This window comes from Gouania willdenowi, chromosome 5, assembly GCF_900634775.1.
Source record: "Gouania willdenowi chromosome 5, fGouWil2.1, whole genome shotgun sequence".
Classification (NCBI taxonomy): domain Eukaryota; kingdom Metazoa; phylum Chordata; class Actinopteri; order Blenniiformes; family Gobiesocidae; genus Gouania; species Gouania willdenowi.
The window spans coordinates 22,033,163-22,050,887 of record NC_041048.1 but is presented as its reverse complement, the minus strand read 5'-3'; the positions used below and the strand labels follow the sequence as shown (position 1 = coordinate 22,050,887).

The 17,725-nt window shown below is 39.9% G+C and overlaps 1 protein-coding gene across 2 annotated transcripts in view; it reads right to left on the bottom strand.

The window, feature by feature from the left end:
- Nucleotides 1-57: 57 nt before the first annotated feature.
- The window catches only part of LOC114463626 (LIM domain and actin-binding protein 1-like), a 20,173-nt gene continuing 2,505 nt past the window's right edge, over nt 58-17,725 (bottom strand). Inside the window, exons 2-10 of one of the 2 annotated variants that reach the window (XM_028447293.1) lie at nt 13,805-13,939; nt 12,541-12,586; nt 6,971-7,396; nt 4,961-5,015; nt 4,791-4,888; nt 3,331-3,388; nt 2,495-2,526; nt 2,278-2,411; nt 58-1,678 (exon numbers count right to left, since the gene is read on the bottom strand). In XM_028447293.1, the coding sequence (XP_028303094.1) occupies nt 703-1,678; nt 2,278-2,411; nt 2,495-2,526; nt 3,331-3,388; nt 4,791-4,888; nt 4,961-5,015; nt 6,971-7,396; nt 12,541-12,586; nt 13,805-13,926 (1,947 nt within the window). In that variant the 5' untranslated portion in view covers nt 13,927-13,939 and the 3' untranslated portion in view covers nt 58-702. Of the gene's footprint in view, nt 1,679-2,277; nt 2,412-2,494; nt 2,527-3,330; nt 3,389-4,790; nt 4,889-4,960; nt 5,016-6,970; nt 7,397-9,183; nt 9,870-12,540; nt 12,587-13,804; nt 13,940-17,725 lie in introns of those variants that run through there. The other variant, XM_028447294.1, reaches the window with a different exon arrangement.

The following is a 17,725-nucleotide window of genomic DNA, read 5'->3' as shown; positions in this document are numbered from 1 at the left end:
GGTACGTCAAATAGTAATAAATAATAAGGCAGAATCGGCTTTGAGCAAGCATTAGGATTTCTTGTTGCTGTGTTTTAATTATGCATCAATGACAAACTGATCAAACATGTGCAAGCATCTTTTCCGTGATAAAATACAAGTGTTTACATACAATAAGAGTGCATTACATTTAGAATTGAAGGCCCCAAGAGAAGATTCACCTTACAGTGCGTGTTCATTTGATCAATTACAATGAGCTGGTTTACATTATCCTACAAAGTCAATGGGCTTGTTTTTTCTCTCATTAGAAAGTGACTATAAAATAACCTAAATCAAGTTACAGGCAAATATTAAGAAAAGTACAATCAAAGTGAAACATGTATCGTGACAGAACTACAAGTTTGCAGGAAGATGGAGAATTAACTCAGCAGGTTTTAGACACAGCGTTTGTTAGATGTGGAAACAATAATTAACAATATTTTAACTCCCTCCCTCTTTAAAATATTTTTATTAGTTATATAAAACTGAAAACTGGTATTTCAAGTTAAAATGTACAAAAAGAAAAATCACAAAACATTTAGAGTTTGAAAAATTAAAGGCAGTTTTTGCAAGCTAAGAGCAGCTACACACAGACACACATCCATCTGTAGAATAGGAATAAAATCAGGCTAAATATTTGATGTACCTTTAGAGGACAGGGTTAAAACTGACACGCTGTGCAACTCAGTCCTCGTCCTCCTCGTAGTAGCGGTTCCTCTTGATTATGTCCTCTGCGCTCAGCTCCTCCACATCACTTCCCTCCTTGTCTTCCTCCCAGAAGCCCACGTCCTGAGAGGTGCGGTTATGCTTGCGTTGTGAGGGGGGAGAAGGTGAAGCTGAAACATCAGGAGAGAGACTTTTCAGGGAGCCCTCCTCCTCCTCTTTAGCTCTTTTCTCTGCTGCTGTGCGTCTGCTGTCGTTCCTTTGCTCACTCTGCGCTCCGTCTCCACTCTGCGTCGCAGACATCTTTGGCTTATTCTCTTCAGGTGCTTGTTTTTCCTCAAACGATGCTCTCCATTCCAGCAGTGCCTTAAGTGGGCGGCGGGGCTCCTGGGGGCCAGGGTTGGTGTTGGTGCTGGTCTTAGATGAGGCGGTGAAAGGTCGGATGCGCTCTTTGAGGGAGGAGCTCCTCCTCAGGCTCGTCAGCTCTGCTCGTTCGCTGCTCTGGAAGGATGGCGGAGCATCGGGCTCTGGGGGCCACTTCCCTCTCCGGGGTCGGCTCGACGTCACCCCTTCATCGACCGGACTGAGCATCGGCGGCGCCCTAGCTTGCACCTCTCCACCCGGGGGAGGCCAAGCGATCCTCAGCCTTTGTGTTTCGGCTGCTTTCTCTGCACACGCAGACTTCTGTGCAGAGCTGGCCCTGGTCTCCAGCATGGCGGTCAGATCGGTTACTTTCATAATCGGCGACGTCTCCACAGGAGTGACCGGCTCTTCGTTTGACAGACTAACTGCTGGACGGGTCTCCTTTGCTGGTTTCTCTTGTTCACTTCCCTTCCCAGCATCCTCACTTTCCTCCCCAGTGGCAGCGTGCGACTCCCACAGCTCCTTATGGGGCCGGTGACCAAAGCCTTCATCATAGTTGCCTTTGGATTTGAACAGCTGGTTGAAATGAGGCTTGCAGTAGATGTTGCCATGCAGAGAGGCGTAGTTCCCAAGACTAGAAGCAGAGAGGGAACATTAATATTAGGACTTCAGCAGGTGTGATGGATGATTTACAGCAGCAGTCACGAACTTTTCTGAAACTGTGAGCGACTTCAAATTTATTCAATAACCCGAAGGGCTCCCGGTTTGATATAAACTTCTTAAATACTACATTTTTATGGTTTCACTTTTAATTAAAGGGTAAGATAATGAGGAAAAATAGCAGTCACTTAAAAAGGTTGTTTTCTTAATTTATGCAATAGTTTCATTTTCATTACATTTCATAGGAAATCTTTATGTTCCTAGTAATCAGCCACTGACCACTTTAACTAATCGTAAAACATGTAAAATTTGCGCAATTTTGCAAGATTTCAGATCTGCAACACTTTTTCCTCAATGTGAAAATAAACATTTAAAGATAGTTATCAAGTACAGCATGTACAGTATTATAGCTCTGACTACATCTGTCACCTGTACTTATCTCTAAGAGTTTAAAGCAGACAAGTCAATCAGATTTTAGACAAAGCTCATTGGTTGAGGCCTGAGGGCACCTCTTATGGTCCCACAGGCACCATGTTGGTGACCCCTGCTTTACAGAGCTGTCCACAGACATGCCTGAGTTTGGTGCTGCAGTGAACGCAGCGGAAGCAGCTTTTGTGGTAGACGTGCTGATGAGCAACGAGTCTCTCCAAAGGGTAAACCGTCTTCAGACAAGCGACGCACGTCTCCTTCACAGGAGGGCCGAACCTCTGGAAGGACCAATCAAGTGTTAGCATTACAGACGCCAGAAATCTGCTTTGTTTTTCAGGTACTGATCCTCAGGTTGACTTACCCGGGATGCTTTGGGCTGCTCGCTGTTCTGTCCTGAAACACACACACAATCAGCTCCTTGGCAGCTCAATCACTGAGCAAACTTGGTTTCATTACACAAACAGCAATCACGTCAAGGCAAATTGAATCTTTTTAACTAAACATTGACTTCTGAAGCACATGCTAACTTTATCAAACATTAGACAATGGTCCCATGACTGGATAATAAATGGAGTTGATCATAAATACATCTCCACCAAAGCTATCACCCCTAAAACCCACTTCTCTCTGTCAAACGATCTCTCTGATATCAAAACATGGCTGCAAGAAAACGTCCTCATTCTCAACAGTGACAAATCCGACATGCTCCTCATTGGTCCAAACTCCCTCACCCACACAGCCTCAGACTTTCACCTCACCTTTGATAACTAAACCCTGTGTCCCGCCTCTCACTGCAGTAACCTTTGATGATAACCTCTCCTTGGACCGCCACAAATAAAACATGAAAACCACTTTTTTCCACCTCAAAAACATCTCTCGTTTCCATCCTCCACTGGCTCCCAGTTCCTCAGCACATCCAATTCAAACTCCTCCTCCTCACCCATGAAGCCCTTCATAATCAGGCTCCCTCCTTCCTCACAGACCGGCTCCACCCCTACACCCCTGGCCTGCGTCCCAACATTCGCCCCAAGCCCGCCATCCTTTGTGACGTACTTCTATGGGCTCCACAAAACCATGGGGGCCCCGAGCCGTGCGGGAAGGCTTGGCCCCCTTTCATAACTGCTTGCAGTTCTAGCTATTATTATTATTATTACTCTTATAAATAACAGTGTCAGTAAAGGATGGATTGGGACAGACCGTTGCACTCGGGTGTGTGTTGTCCATTTACAGCTGCAGAGGCCTCGGAGGTCAATCCCTGAAAATAGACAACAATGAAATACGCAAGTTAGTCAATAATGTATACTATATACTTCCAAGACATTGATCACCTTTCATTCATACACAACAGTTAATTAGACTACCTCGTATGCGGCGTGACAGCATGATGGATCTAAAATTCAGATATCCCAAGTTGGCAAATCCAAACACTAAATATTGTTTTCCAGGCAGCTAGGGATGGGCCCAAAGATAGAATGGTATTTTTAGCCTATAACTGAAAAGCCTATGAGGATTAATAATTTACTCACTATTAATTAGATCAATAATTTAATAATTTGTGGAGCTTTATCTTCATGCTTTTAGATGGCGCGGCAGGGTTGAAGTGGCTTGTTCATTCTGAATGTCTCAACAAAGCCCATTATTGAATAATCTACTTTAAGCAAGGACTGGGCTGCCTGTGTGTGCTTTAGGACCCGCTGCTCACTGTAGATTAACAACACATTTTCAATGCCAAAACTCTCCAAAAACACCACAAAATATCCTAGATCTGCTGCTTTTTCTGAAAATGAGTCTTTAGAGTGGTATGAAAACTGTTCACACATCCCTTACAGGAAGCTTTAAATCAATTGCAGGCTTCAGGGAAATGCTAATAATTCCACAAGACTTGGTATGTCTGAAAATGAATTGTGTAAATAATGGTGATAATATGTATTATTCTTCCCACCATTACCATACTGGCAGAAATGACTCCCATTTCATTTATAGAGGCTTAAAGTCTGACAACCCAAATATTTTTCCTTCATTCTAAACCTTCTTCTGACTTTTGCTGAACAAGGTGGAAGTGATGGACTAGTCCTTCATAAGTTAAGTTGTTTTTTTTTTTTAGTGCGTTCATGGTGTTTTGTATATTTTTGTAGTTGTCCTGTGTATGTTTATTGTCGTTTTGTGTAGTTTTAGTAATTTTGTGTGTTTTTGGAGTCATGTTTTGCCTTAACTTTACAGGCCACATAAAATTAGACTAAGGATCACAGCGCCAGTGGCCCATCTCTGACATAATGTGCATTTAAAGCTGTAGAAAGCCAAACATTGTGGTTGGTGTGAATGCTTCAGAAGATGTTAGACATACCGAGTCTTAAATTTACCATTAAATAAAAGCAGTACGACATGATGAAATGATAGGTTAACATTTGCAGACTCCAGATGTTATTTATGGATATTATAGGCCTACGCAAATGATCAGATAGTTGTCTTGCATTCCTGACCACAAAAATCTCACGAATTTACAACTTTTCAGCTCAAATTTAGGGGTAGAGTTTCCCATTTCAACTAAAAACAGCAAAATCTCAGGGAAAATATAAACTCTTCATGGTATTAATTATTTCTATCAGCACATCTAATATATTTGCGCTGCAATGACAATTGTTAATGCTTGGACTCACAGTGCAGGGGGTTTCTCGTTTGGAAACAGCCGTTTGGTACTTGGCCAACTTGTCCCTCAGTGATGAAGAGTCCAGAGCTCTGTCAGACACAGGAGGGCCTGAAGCAGAGGAAAAAAACATAAATCACTGCACTACAACAACAAAGACGACACAGAATCAGAAGATCTTACTGGTATTATAGTCCGTGTCCTCTGATGACGTGCTGCGCAGCATCGTCCTGCCGCTCTGTGTATGACAGGCAGACCAAGAATAATATAAGTGGAAGAAAAAATGATCTGATCTTTGACTTCTGTATTAAAGTAAAAACACACCGATCCTGTGATACAAATAAACTGTTCATCTATTAGGAAATACCAGTACTTTTTACCCAACAATTCATTTTTACACACGGAGTGTGATTTACTAAGACCCCAAATAAAAAGCACTAAAATCCATGTGCTGTTTGTTCACATGTTTAAGGTGAATTATTAAGATTCCTTTGCAAATTAAAATGAGCGCAAAAATGGTGGACCACCCTATCTAAACAAGGGTTTTGTACATTTTGGTATTCAACATGGAGCACGTGGGAGAGCAATGACAGGAATTTGACACTTTTGTATAAAAATTTGACACTTCCTAGACCGTTTTTTTTTTTGGGGTAAAAAATACAGTGTAAATGTGTAATATTGTCCCAAAACATGGACGTGAGGCATTTCCGTGTCATGTTGAACCTGATTTTAAAGAGATATATTTCAAAACTCTAATTCTGTTTTGTCTGTTCGTTTTCCATTCTCTCGGAAAATTGGAGGCCTTAAGATGGCATTGACGCTCTGTTTGGGACAGTTTCTTCATCACGACAGCAGCGGCTGTAAAACTGGCCTCTTTCCACACACTGGGAAAATGCCAAAGCACACGTAGGAGCTAATGAAAAGTGAGATAAGGACCTGCGAGGTGATCTTGTGAGGAATGAGACAGCCCAGGGTCAGGAATGTGGGTGCATTCCTTTGTTAGAGCAGGTGAAGAGTGGAGCGTTTGTTCTCAGAGATGAGGCCTGAGAGAGGCGGGGGAGGATGGAGCCTCGATCCAGATATGATAAGACTCGTACAGTAGGGAGTGCACAGAGTACACAGCAAAAAACAGAAAGCAAAAGGTGGTCATGAAATGACCGCAAGATTATAGGGAGGGAGTCTTCGCTTTGACTTCAGACTGTAAAAATAACAAAATTATATTGTATATCGCCATTTTGAGAAAATATATTGAGATATGAGTTTTGGTGCACATCGCCAAGCCCTAGGTGCTACCCACAATCATTTTTTATTGGATTAAATCATAGTGTAGGCCTCATAGATCAATGAATCGCTTACTCCAAAAATAAAGAAAAAGGTCAAAATTGCCACTAGAAAGTTTGTTTCTCCTCGACTGTAAACACTTGACATGTTTGGAAAAGTTTTTAAAAAAAAAGTGACTCACTTGACACCATTTTAGTGCTAGTTCGTTCCTGTATTCCCTGTGATATCAGAATTAAGTAAAAACACTTCCACACACCTGTCCCCACAACTTCACATCCTGCAATGCAAAAACATTAACAAATGGAATGTTTATGGTGACAATTTCAACCTTTTACATCTTCGTGTCGAGCAGATGGTCGACTACACTATGGATTTATTTGATAAAAAGCATCTGTGTCCAGAAGCTTTAAGTGAAAAGTACTTAAACAACTTCTATTGTTGAGTGAACTAAATGTACACAGTAGAAAAACAGTGAACACAGTAACTCGCAGACTTCAGAGTGCGCTTGGAATGCAGACAAGCACAAGACACGGTACACATTTTGGCCCCAGGCTGATGACTACTCTAAACTTATTGTGCAGAGAACTGTGTTTAGTCTAATTGTTGTTGAGGATGTGTAAACTGAATAAACAGAAATCAAAGCGGTGCACAATCACTGATGTGCCACAGGAAGCAAGTAAATGGCTCCTGGGTTAGGGGATTAGGTGTCCACACCGATACACTGTTTAATAATGATATTAGTCATGAACATGTAGGACGTACGCACATTTTCTATCATATTTATTATAGTTATGGTGTTTTCTCTCTGATTGATGACCCTGGCTGCAAACACCTGAAACACTGGGCTAACACTGCAGTAACGTGTCGTAATGTGTCCCTTCATGCATTCACACACCAGGGATAAATGAATACCTTCATCACAGGGTCTTCTCCCTTCTCAAACTTCATCTTCAAGTTGTTCAGTGGCTGTCTGGGCTTTTCATAGGAGGCCACAGGGCTGGTTGGAACTTGCTCTTCGAGCTTTTCCGGTCTCTTGTTTTCATCCTGGTCGATCCCTGTTGGCTCTTTAGTCTGTAGAGCTGCTGCTGCATCCAAGGCCTTCAGGACACGACTGCTAGTCTTCTCATCTCCCTGATCTGTTGGCAGATCTTGGCTTTTTGCTGGAGGACAGTTCTCACTGATGGGGGGAAACTTTGTCACAGAGGGGGGCCTGAAACGTTGGCTTGAAGGTGCCACCGTGGTGGACTTGTCTTTCTCGAGTTTTCCAGCTTGTTCCCAGCGTTTCTTCAGGGCACTCAGGTTGCCTGATCGAAGCGAGGCACTGGAAAGCTCATGTGACTGTTAAACAGAAAAAAAGATGACAAAGCAATGATGAATAACCAAGAATTAGGACGACAACATATAAGAACAAAAACATTTGAGCGACATTGTTGTCACGTGTGTAACGAAAGAACGGAAATGCTCATCTCCTCATCTTATCTACATTTAGTGTTTGGTAGGGATCACCGAATGGGCAGATATAGTGATTCCCAGGCCGAGGGCAATCATTTCTACACATTGAATTAAAAAAAGCCCACAAGGCTGAAATGGAGATGAAAACGAGAACCAGATTGTGATTGACTGCGGTGAAATAGTGGTAACTAACCACTGCGCTACTGAAATCGAAAACCATAGAAGAAATATGAACTGTCATAAACCCACATGTTTTAGATTGTTCCCTTATAAACCACAACTGACTGTAAGGAGAGGTTGTTGGCTGCAAACACACATGACACTTCATGAGAAAGTGTGTTAAAACGGGGACTGCACGATTGTGGCCCTCTAGGACCAAGTTTGGACAGCCATGATTAGTGTCTGTATTGCAGCATTAAGTTGTTATATTTCGTCAACTTGATTTACGGGAAAACAAAATCTTACAACGATTGTATTTTACACTCATACCAAAATAAATTGATTTCCTGCCACTGCTGTGTGACTGGCTTATTTACCTGCACAAGCCATTCAGGGATAAATAATTAAATATGAAAATGCACACAGGAGGTCCTGGACACAGCATTTAAATCAGGTCTGCACAGCAGGATAAAGGAACGCCTCCTTTGAGCCCCTCCTCACTGATTGGGTCAAACATCCAGGCGATGGATTTTCTTCTGTACAATGGCCCCCAAAACAAATCCCTCAATGACTCTAATTAGTAGGAGAGAATATTAAACCCAACACAATACAAAAAATGACAAAAATACAAAATATAACAGCAAAAACGCACAAACTACAACAAAACCAAAATGACAACTAAAACACATAAAATAGCAAAAAAACACACAAAATGACAAAAATAGACAAAATGAAAGAAAAAGAAAATTAGAACACAAATATACAGGACGGGAAAAAAAAACATAACAATAGAAACGCTTGTTCTTTGCTGCATTAATGAACCGTCACATTTTTGTGGCCCCAAAAGATGACCATGTCTGGTCAAGATGGAATATAACATTTTCAGTGATAATCCCTTCTGCACGATGATTTCACATTTTAAAATACAAACATTTAAAGGTGTTTTGTAAGTGCTCAAAGGGCAAGGACCAAAAACAATGTAAAAAAGCAGGAAGTAGGCACTCCATAGCAACCAGGGACTTCCTTAGCTATGAATAAAAAGGAACACCACATCCCACTTTCAATGTAGTATTCCTCTTTACTGACATTTATGAGTAACGATAAAATAATTCAAATCAATCCAAAATATATATATTTATAAAATGTTATGCCAATTTGGACAAAAACTAAAAATAATCTGTATTTTCAGTTTAAGGTAAAAACAACATCATCACTACTTCTCATTTGTTTTTCTTACATTCACAAAAAATAAGGAACATGCATTTACCATTTTACCATTAATATAGACTAAAACAAAAGGGGAGGAATAAAACGTTTTACAGATCAAATATGCAATGACAGACTCAAACGGGAACAATTGCAGCCATTGTAAGACAATTCTAACATGGATGAAAAGAACCGAACAGGGACAAGTTTGTTTCCCACTTTCACCATTTTTGAAGTGGAACGCAAAGAGATAAATCATTGTCAGTGTGATAAAGAAGTCACATTAGATGTAAGCGCCAACATGTTACCATGTAAAGAGAGTCCATGAGATAATGTCCAACCAGTCAGTGTGAGGAGTGAGAGCCGGCGCAGAAAACATGAGTGCAAGAGCTCGTCCAACCCTTTAACCAGTGCAAGAGAGAAACAAAGAGGGGGGGCGAGAGAGAGAGAGAGAGAGAGAGAGACAGACAAAAACATACAGAGAGAGAGAGAGAGAGAGAGAGAGAGAGAGCGACAGAGTGAGAAAAACAGAGAAAGGGGCTGAAGAACCAAGAAACTGGGCAGGAAACGAGATGTTAAGGGAATGTTAACTTTTTGTTCACTGTGTCAGAGTGAACCTCATTTTAGGATAGATTTCCAAAAACTGAAAAGACGAGTCATTTACATTACCGTATTTTCTGGAATAAAAGTCACTGCTTTTTTCATTTTAAAATTGAGGAGGCCACTTATACGTAGGAGTGACACGTCTATAGATTTTTCAGTCAGTCGGCAGCACGACCTAGTGAGTAGAAATGTGAATTGCAAATTCTTCAAAATGTGTGACAATGACAGATCATGGAATTCTCAAAGTGCTAAATGAGATAAGGTTGAAGACTGAAAGGTGTCCATTCTCATTCTATTGGATCCAAGTCCTACTGTACTTAGAAGAGCGGAGTTCTAAGTTATTATATTTCTTTTACCCAGATTGACTCAGATCTGACGTTCAGCAGTGAGATTAAATCAATCACAAAAACGGCCTTAAATCACCTAAACATGTCCAGAGTGAAAAGTTTCATGACTCAGAAAAATCAGGAGAAGCTCGTTTCTATCTTTAGCAGACTGGACTATTGTAATGTATTGTGTCCTGTCTGACAGGAATCCTCCAAAAGAACATCAAACAGCTCGAGCTACAAAGAAGTGGAACAAACTGCCAGCAGAGCTGAAGTCAGCATCCAATGTAAACATGTTTAAATCCAAGTTAAAGGCACTTTTTCTTTCTCTAGTGCATATGACAAATAGAGATTTCTAATCATTCTGTGGTTTCTAAACTCAGTTTAATGTTTTCTGTTACACTTCTAATCATGCAAAGCACATTGAAATGTGCAAAACAAATAAATACGCCTTGCCTCACCCAAACCTTTCTTCATGCTATTAGCCAAAAAAAAGTGTACATATACATTGCACAAGGCCAATTTAGAGCAGATTTCACTCCACTGTACAACAGTAGCTAAACATTACACCAACCTGTCCTACCCTTTCATTTTTCTCTCACTCAGGTGAATCCGTGTACTCTTCGTTATTTGGTTAATCAGTTTTAAAACCAAATCAAAATAACAAATAAACAGTGTGGTTATTTTGTTTTACTGCGTTAAAACTAAAACAGAAATACAGAAAAATAATACAAAACCAGAAAAGCAGCATGTTTCGGTTTTAAATTTAAATCTTGTTCTGTTTGTGTGGTATTTGGCTATCTAAGAGAAACTAAGGACAAGAGCTTCATGTTTTAAGCTCACCACACAGAGGAGACGGACTTCCTATAGAACCTAGGTTCCCAAAGTGGGGTACGGGTACTCCCAGTGATACACAAATTGTCATGGGGGGTACGTGAATAACAATGAAGAACACTGGGACAACATTGGAAACTAGAATAGAAATAGACCAGCAGTCCCTCTAGTGGGGACAGTGAAACGATCTCATTAAAAAAGCACAAATATAACGAGAGCTACATTGCTTTGTGCTAGCCAAACATGCTGTCGAGACTTTGATGACCTTTGCCACCACGTACTTGTGTGAAAGTGGATTTTCAGCTTAGACAAAATGAAAACAAAATACAGAACAAGACTTGCGGTGACAGATCTAAGACCGTCTCAAACTTAGCTAAACATTGCTTCGCCTTAAAGTTGTATTGACAGTTTTGGGGTGATTACTTTTTAAATCGAGCTAAATAAGATGCGTTATTGTGTCCTTACAGATTAGTATTCATTTTAATTACAGTATATACGGTAATTATTCCTCAACAGGATAGGTAAAATTCAGAGACAAATTTCAACGTAGGGCTTCATTGTATATGACATTACATTATTATGTTTTTTAAGTGTGCAGGAGTAGGGGGTTCAAGTTAAATGTCTGAAGGGGTAGGTGACTGTTAAAAATTTGAGAACCACTTCTATAGAATACCCTAAAGATATTCCCACAATGTATCTTTGTAAACCGTTTCTTTATCCCATTAAATGGAGGAATCACACAATGTCAATAAGCCCCCACCCCTTCCATAGATAGCGCATACAAAGCAACAGATGGTCAGTAGCGTTGAGTTGAACTTGGCTTACACATGACTCAAACTTACAAACCTTAGGGCTACATTTCAGGACTTTTGTCCTGCACATACTGTATTTCTACTTGTATCACAACTAAAATGTTTAGAAAAACTCAGGCCAAAATAAAATAACACTTATTATTGGGTGAATATACAATCATATTCCTTCAAGAGTGTAAACATTACTGTTCAGTGTCTCCAGAGGAAAGACTGAAGCATGTTTTGTTCAACCAAAGATATAAAACCATTCATACCTTAGATTTCCTCATGATATTAGTTGATTATTCACTCCAGGCTGGTTAACAGTTTATTGCACAGACGGATCCACTCTGTCTACAGTGAGTGTTGCAAGGGGATTACAAAGCAGCAGGATTAGGGCTTTGACTGTCTGCTCATCATGACAAGTAGCCAATAAGGGGTCAGCAAGTACAAGACATTAGGTGCATGGTGTGTGCGTGTGGAAAGGGGGGGAGGAGGAAGTTGTTTTAGGGAATCTGCATAGAAATCAGCAGTTCTTTATACAATTTAGGATGAAAAAAAAAGTATCAGTGCAACCTTCCAATAGCAAGTTATCAAATTAGTAAAAGATCTGCAAATCAAACAGTAAAATTTAAAAAAAACAAAAACACGTAAATACACCATTGTACACCATTAAGAAATCCCATCTGCTGTCATTTTATCTGTTATCTCTTTCTGAGAAAGGACAACATTAAAAGTTCAACCTTTTGCCCTTATAAAAATAATTGAACATGAAGTACAAAGTACTATGTTTGAGTCCTTTGTAAAGCACATTGAACGCATCACAGTTGGAGCGTTAAAGTTTTTTTCTCCAACTAAACTAAAGTGCATTCCACTTCTCTCTCTCTTAAACCATCTCCCACGCTCACTGGACACTTGTCCTGAAGGTGCTTCACCACCGGTTGGATAATAAACATGGACACACACCCACACTCTCAAACAAACACCTGAATGAGGAGGGTTGGTCATCCAGGGCTGCTTTTAATTGATGTTGATCATGATGTGTGTGTTGTATTTAAAACCACTTAGTATACATCTGTAGGGTGTCGCTTGCTTACAAAAATATACTCACTCCTTTTTTCCTCTCAGCACTCGACTCCTCTGCTGCTCTTTGGTACCTGTGAAAGACAAAAACAAATACCACATAGAACACGTTCAATACACCAACCCCTTCCCTACTGCCAACTTTTTAAAGTACCTGTCACCATTCTTAACATATGATTTATGTTATATTATTCTATTAGAACAGAATGCCAATATCAGGTTTAATGAGTACCAAACAAAGCATGGTTTGCCATTCATTTTTAACTAAATATATTAATTTTGCTGTTGTGCCCCACGTTGATGAGGCCAGAGGCAGAGTTTTGGTTTCTGCAGCAATGTACATATATATACACATGACAAAACTTGTTTGCAGTAATTATATCTAGAACTTATTTCATAATATTTATAATACTTTTAGAAAGGCTGATTCTATAACTGAGCCCTCGGAACAGTGAAGGACTTTGGCGAAATCAGATTATTTAATCAGCTCTTAATTTAACCTTAAAGCTCCTGTATTATGCTATTTTTTAGCCCTCTGAAAAGTGACTTTCTGAGCAGTTCTAAAAACGGGCTGGTTTGGGGTCTACTTATGCATATTCATAGTTTGTAGATGCTGACTTCATGTCTCGCTCTTCCGAGGGAGATCAGTGACCACCAAAGCAATTTTCTTTTTGCTATCCACACCCTGTTATTGTTTTCAGCCAAAAAACTGCATAAAACAGATATTTAAGCGGCTATGATGATTGTGAGTCCGTCTCAGTGCTTCGGGCTGTGTGTTTATCCCAGCAGCAGCAGCGGAGTAATTCAGGTGCTTCAAACACTCACTGGATGCTTAGTCACTTTCTTCTCCTCCTTAACCCTATTAACTACAGGAATAGTGCATTTAAGGTGATAATCAATTGTTTTGTTCAACCGCTGCATCGCATTGTGTCACAAACTCAAGTCAAAGCAGCAGGCACTTCCTGGAGGGGACGTTTCAGACTTAAGTGACGCCACTAATGTTTTTCTGATGGTTTTTTAGAAGAGGGCAGAGCAGCAGCTCAGAAAGCAGGATTAGTGAGGATTGCTCAGAGATGCAGGAAGGAAGCCCAATGCACATTGTAACAAGGTTAAAAGCTCAAAAAAAATTATTTAGCATGATATAGGACCTTTAAGTCTTTACCAGTACCAGCCATAGTAGCTAAAAACAAGTACCATAACTAAAACATATTCTGTCCCTTTCCTTTAAAACAGGTTTGAACTTGATGAAAGCAGCCCTAGAGTCAAACACATTTGAATACAGTATTGCTTACTTTGAGAAGCGTTCTGCGATAGCATTGCTCTTTCCACGGCCGCCAACGAGCGACAGCTCCTTCGCAGTGATGCGCAGCGACTGCGTCACCCAGGATCGTCGGTTGAAAGGACCACTCTCCATCTCTTCTGGCTGCCTACACGCCAACACACAAGGAAGGGCTTCAGTCTTAGCATGGCCGTTAAGTGTTTCAAGCGTTTTTATTTGACTTTGTATTGATCAAAAAAATTGTCTGCTTTATATATGCATCCAATACACTGCCCCAAAGGTTGTTTGTATTGAACTTCATTTATATCATAAATGAACAACATTAATCAGTGTGTGCCACAAAAAATGTATGTCTTCCAAACACTTGCTACACATTTAACCAGTTTATGGATAAAATATGGTGAAAATAACTAATATTCTCCCAAAACATTGTAGGCGAAGGTGTATTCCATGTCAGATACCGGGCCATTTGTGATTCAGAAAAGTAATAGCGGGATTTCTGTCCATTTCCTTAATCAAGGAATATCAGAGACCCTACAAGGGCCATATAAAGCCACGTTTCTGGTTGCATGGCAAACATGGTGCTTTCTGTTATCCCAAGTATTAGTATCGCATCATGTCTGAGACCACAGATGCAATTGTAGCTTCTATGAAGGAAACATAATCTGTTACCAAAGCCTTTTAGTGGTAGAAAAACAAACGTCGGCAACTTTGGAGATACATCTGTTTATTGTTTTGAAAAGATCTGAGGCACTTAGAGGGACTGTTGTTAAAAAGCCATTATTCTATTAGGGCTATATAATCAATAAAAACATGCCAACATGTTTCTGCCTAACAGGCCTTCATCAGGGCAGTAACCATACATCTGTTTATGTTCCAAATAAAGTTGGAGAAAAGATCAATGTTGGCAGAGAGCAATGAGAACTGGATTTGCATCAATATATACATATCGGCAAGTATATGAATCTAAACACTCACTCTCTCTGGGAATAGTGGTATCATGACATCCCTAGCAACAGCCTCTGCTCACTGTATTGTCTCAGTTTTAGCATTCAAGACTCACAGAAATTACAAAATTAAATAGAGGTCGACCGATCTGGGATTTTTCAAAATTTCAGCCGATGGCCGATATCTAAAGACGATTTTGGAAGCGATATACTTTTTTTTAAAGCACATTGACTATGAAAGACAATTGAAACACTCATATGACATACATGTATGTATTAGAAGTGTAATTAAATAGACCAATAGAACTCTTAACACTTATTGAACTTTAAATATACTCGTACACAACCAAGTGAAACAAAAAGTACAGGACATGTAAGTAACAGTAAAGCATGACAATATACAATGTGCAAGTAGTCGGTTTAAACTAAATACCTGTTTTAGGTATAACCATTCACTCATTCCCTCTGTTCACAGCCACCACCATTATACCTAAGCTTCACACTTGTCACCATATGCACAACTACAACATCACATCTCACTTTCACTTTAAAATAATCAACTCTTCCGCAACCTTTCCATTTCCTACCTTGAGTCTATCCTCCCTGTTCCCTTCCCCCTCACTTAGGTGTAACACTGCTCTCCATTTTTATATCCTTCATATAATAAAGTGTTTCTTACCCTTCCTTAGGGTGGGCTGGTGATGGTAAAAAAAATTATTATTTTTGGGTCGATGGCCGATCTTGAAAAAAGTCAAAATATCGGTCAACCTCTAAAATTAAATTCTCAATTTCTGTTTTTATAGCAATAAAGTTTAAAATTTGCAACTGAGATCAATGTGCTTTCCATTTAACCACATCATTTATTATCCATGACTTGAATATCATCCAAACAAGATCATCATAGTGACACCACACCATGACAAGATTAGACAAGATTCACCCAGACAGAGGAGTCTTTGTCTGAATAATGAAAACATGGCTGAAATCCATGGAGTTCTCAGGCTACAGAGGAGCTTGTGTCAAGGTTTGTGCAAGTAAAGGATCCACCTACTTACTTTGATCGCATTGCTTTCCATCAGTTTAAAGCGGCACTTCTCATCCGTTAAGGCTTCGGGGGCCCAAAAATCTCTCTCGATTACAAGCTACAGTATGAGTAAAACCCAAGGACAATTTTCAAATCTTCAACTTCATATTGTCAAAATATGAAACTATCTTGACGAGAATATCACTGTGGGTGGCATTTAAAAAAGGAGTTTATAATAATACCTAAACGCTTTTCAGACAATAAGTGGGGAAATATTTGCCTTTTTGGTCAGTAACAAGTATTCAAAAGTCAAGACATTAAATGAGTACAGAAAACACTTTTATTCTGATAAATAAATGCCCTTCATATAAAAACATAATGCACTATTTTGGACCCACTGTGTTTAGGCTCATTACGTAACTGCTATCCAATGTGCAGGCCAAAGAATGCACATACACTTATGTATGCAACTACACAAGTCAACATGTAGAAACCTGCATGCGAGCTTACGCCGCTTGATTACAGGATGGAGTCAGGAGTGAGCACGTTATCATTATGAGTGCATAACTCACCAAGGCAACATTTACAGCAGACTAGCTACGAACCACACATGGATTTTAAACACTTTGCTCCACAACTGATTTCAAACCCAAACCTCCCTTTACAAATCGAGTCTACGTCTGTTTGGCTGCACAAACAAGCCAACTGTAAATTACATTTACTTGGTCGTCATTTTGAGTCAAACTCCATATCCCTCCATCGGGAGTAGTTTAGGGTTCAGTTTCTTGCCCGAGGACACTTTGAGACATGTACATGTGCGGCTGGTTCTTGAACCACCAAACCATGAACAAAAACATCTCCTAAAACAAGATCTTTTCTAACTATTTAACCAGTCATTGTTCCTTTAGTGGCTCAGGTAGTAGAGAGGTTGTCTTTGGATGTAGAGGGTGCTGATTTGGTCCGAAGGAAGTACCTACAGTATCCGTGTGTCCAAGTGACCGTGGGCAGACACTGAATCCTAAATTTCTTCAAATGGAAGGTTAGCGACTTGCATGGCAAAATTAAAGAGATCCTAAATAATATTAGAGGTTTGGAATAGAATAGACTTTATTGTATGTTTGTGTATGTACAGTTCATACACAAAATGTGTTCTCTGCTTTTAACCATCCCTGAAGAGCAGTGAGCCACCATGGTGCAGCTCTTGGAGCAGGTAGGATTAAGGAACCTTCTCAATGTCCCACAGTATTGGCCCACGTTGGATTCGAACCAGTGACCCTCCAGTTACAAGCCCCCTTACTTAACTGTTAGAGCAGCTATGCTCGTAACTCAGCAATGTGCACTTCTCTATCAAATTTACATCAACAAAATCGCTTCAATGTCCTCCAAGACTCTTTCCCCTAGTGTCGCCGAGTGTGATCTCAGTCGCGTCTCGCATTTAACAATGCAGCCGGCTGCCGGCTATGGCGGCTCCGATGCACAGCATAGGCTCACAATAACAGTTTCATACATGTCCAAAGTATCTTCACACATCCATGTGTTGGTCCGTACTAATAAATAAAACGACATTAAAGAAAATATGGACAAACGCAATACAACAACCTGAAGAAAAAAAAAATCTTAGACATCTGGTCAGACATTAAGAGCCCATCTAAACACTACACAAAATGATGTCATACCTCGCCAAACATGGCTGCTCCCCATAGATTGTATAAAATCATGCAAAAAAAAAAAAAAAAAAAAAAGTACTTTAAGTGTGTAGGTTTTATTTTTTATAAATTCATAACTAATTCATAAGTAATAAAAGCTCTGTAGAAATCAAGTCCATTTACCAGAATGTACGTTACAATACACACTCACCAGTCACCGACAGATTAAAAAAAAAAAAGCAGCTTTAAACTGACACATCGATTACATCATCAGTCAGATGCAAAGCAGCAGCAGTGAGACTTTGTACTTTGAGCCA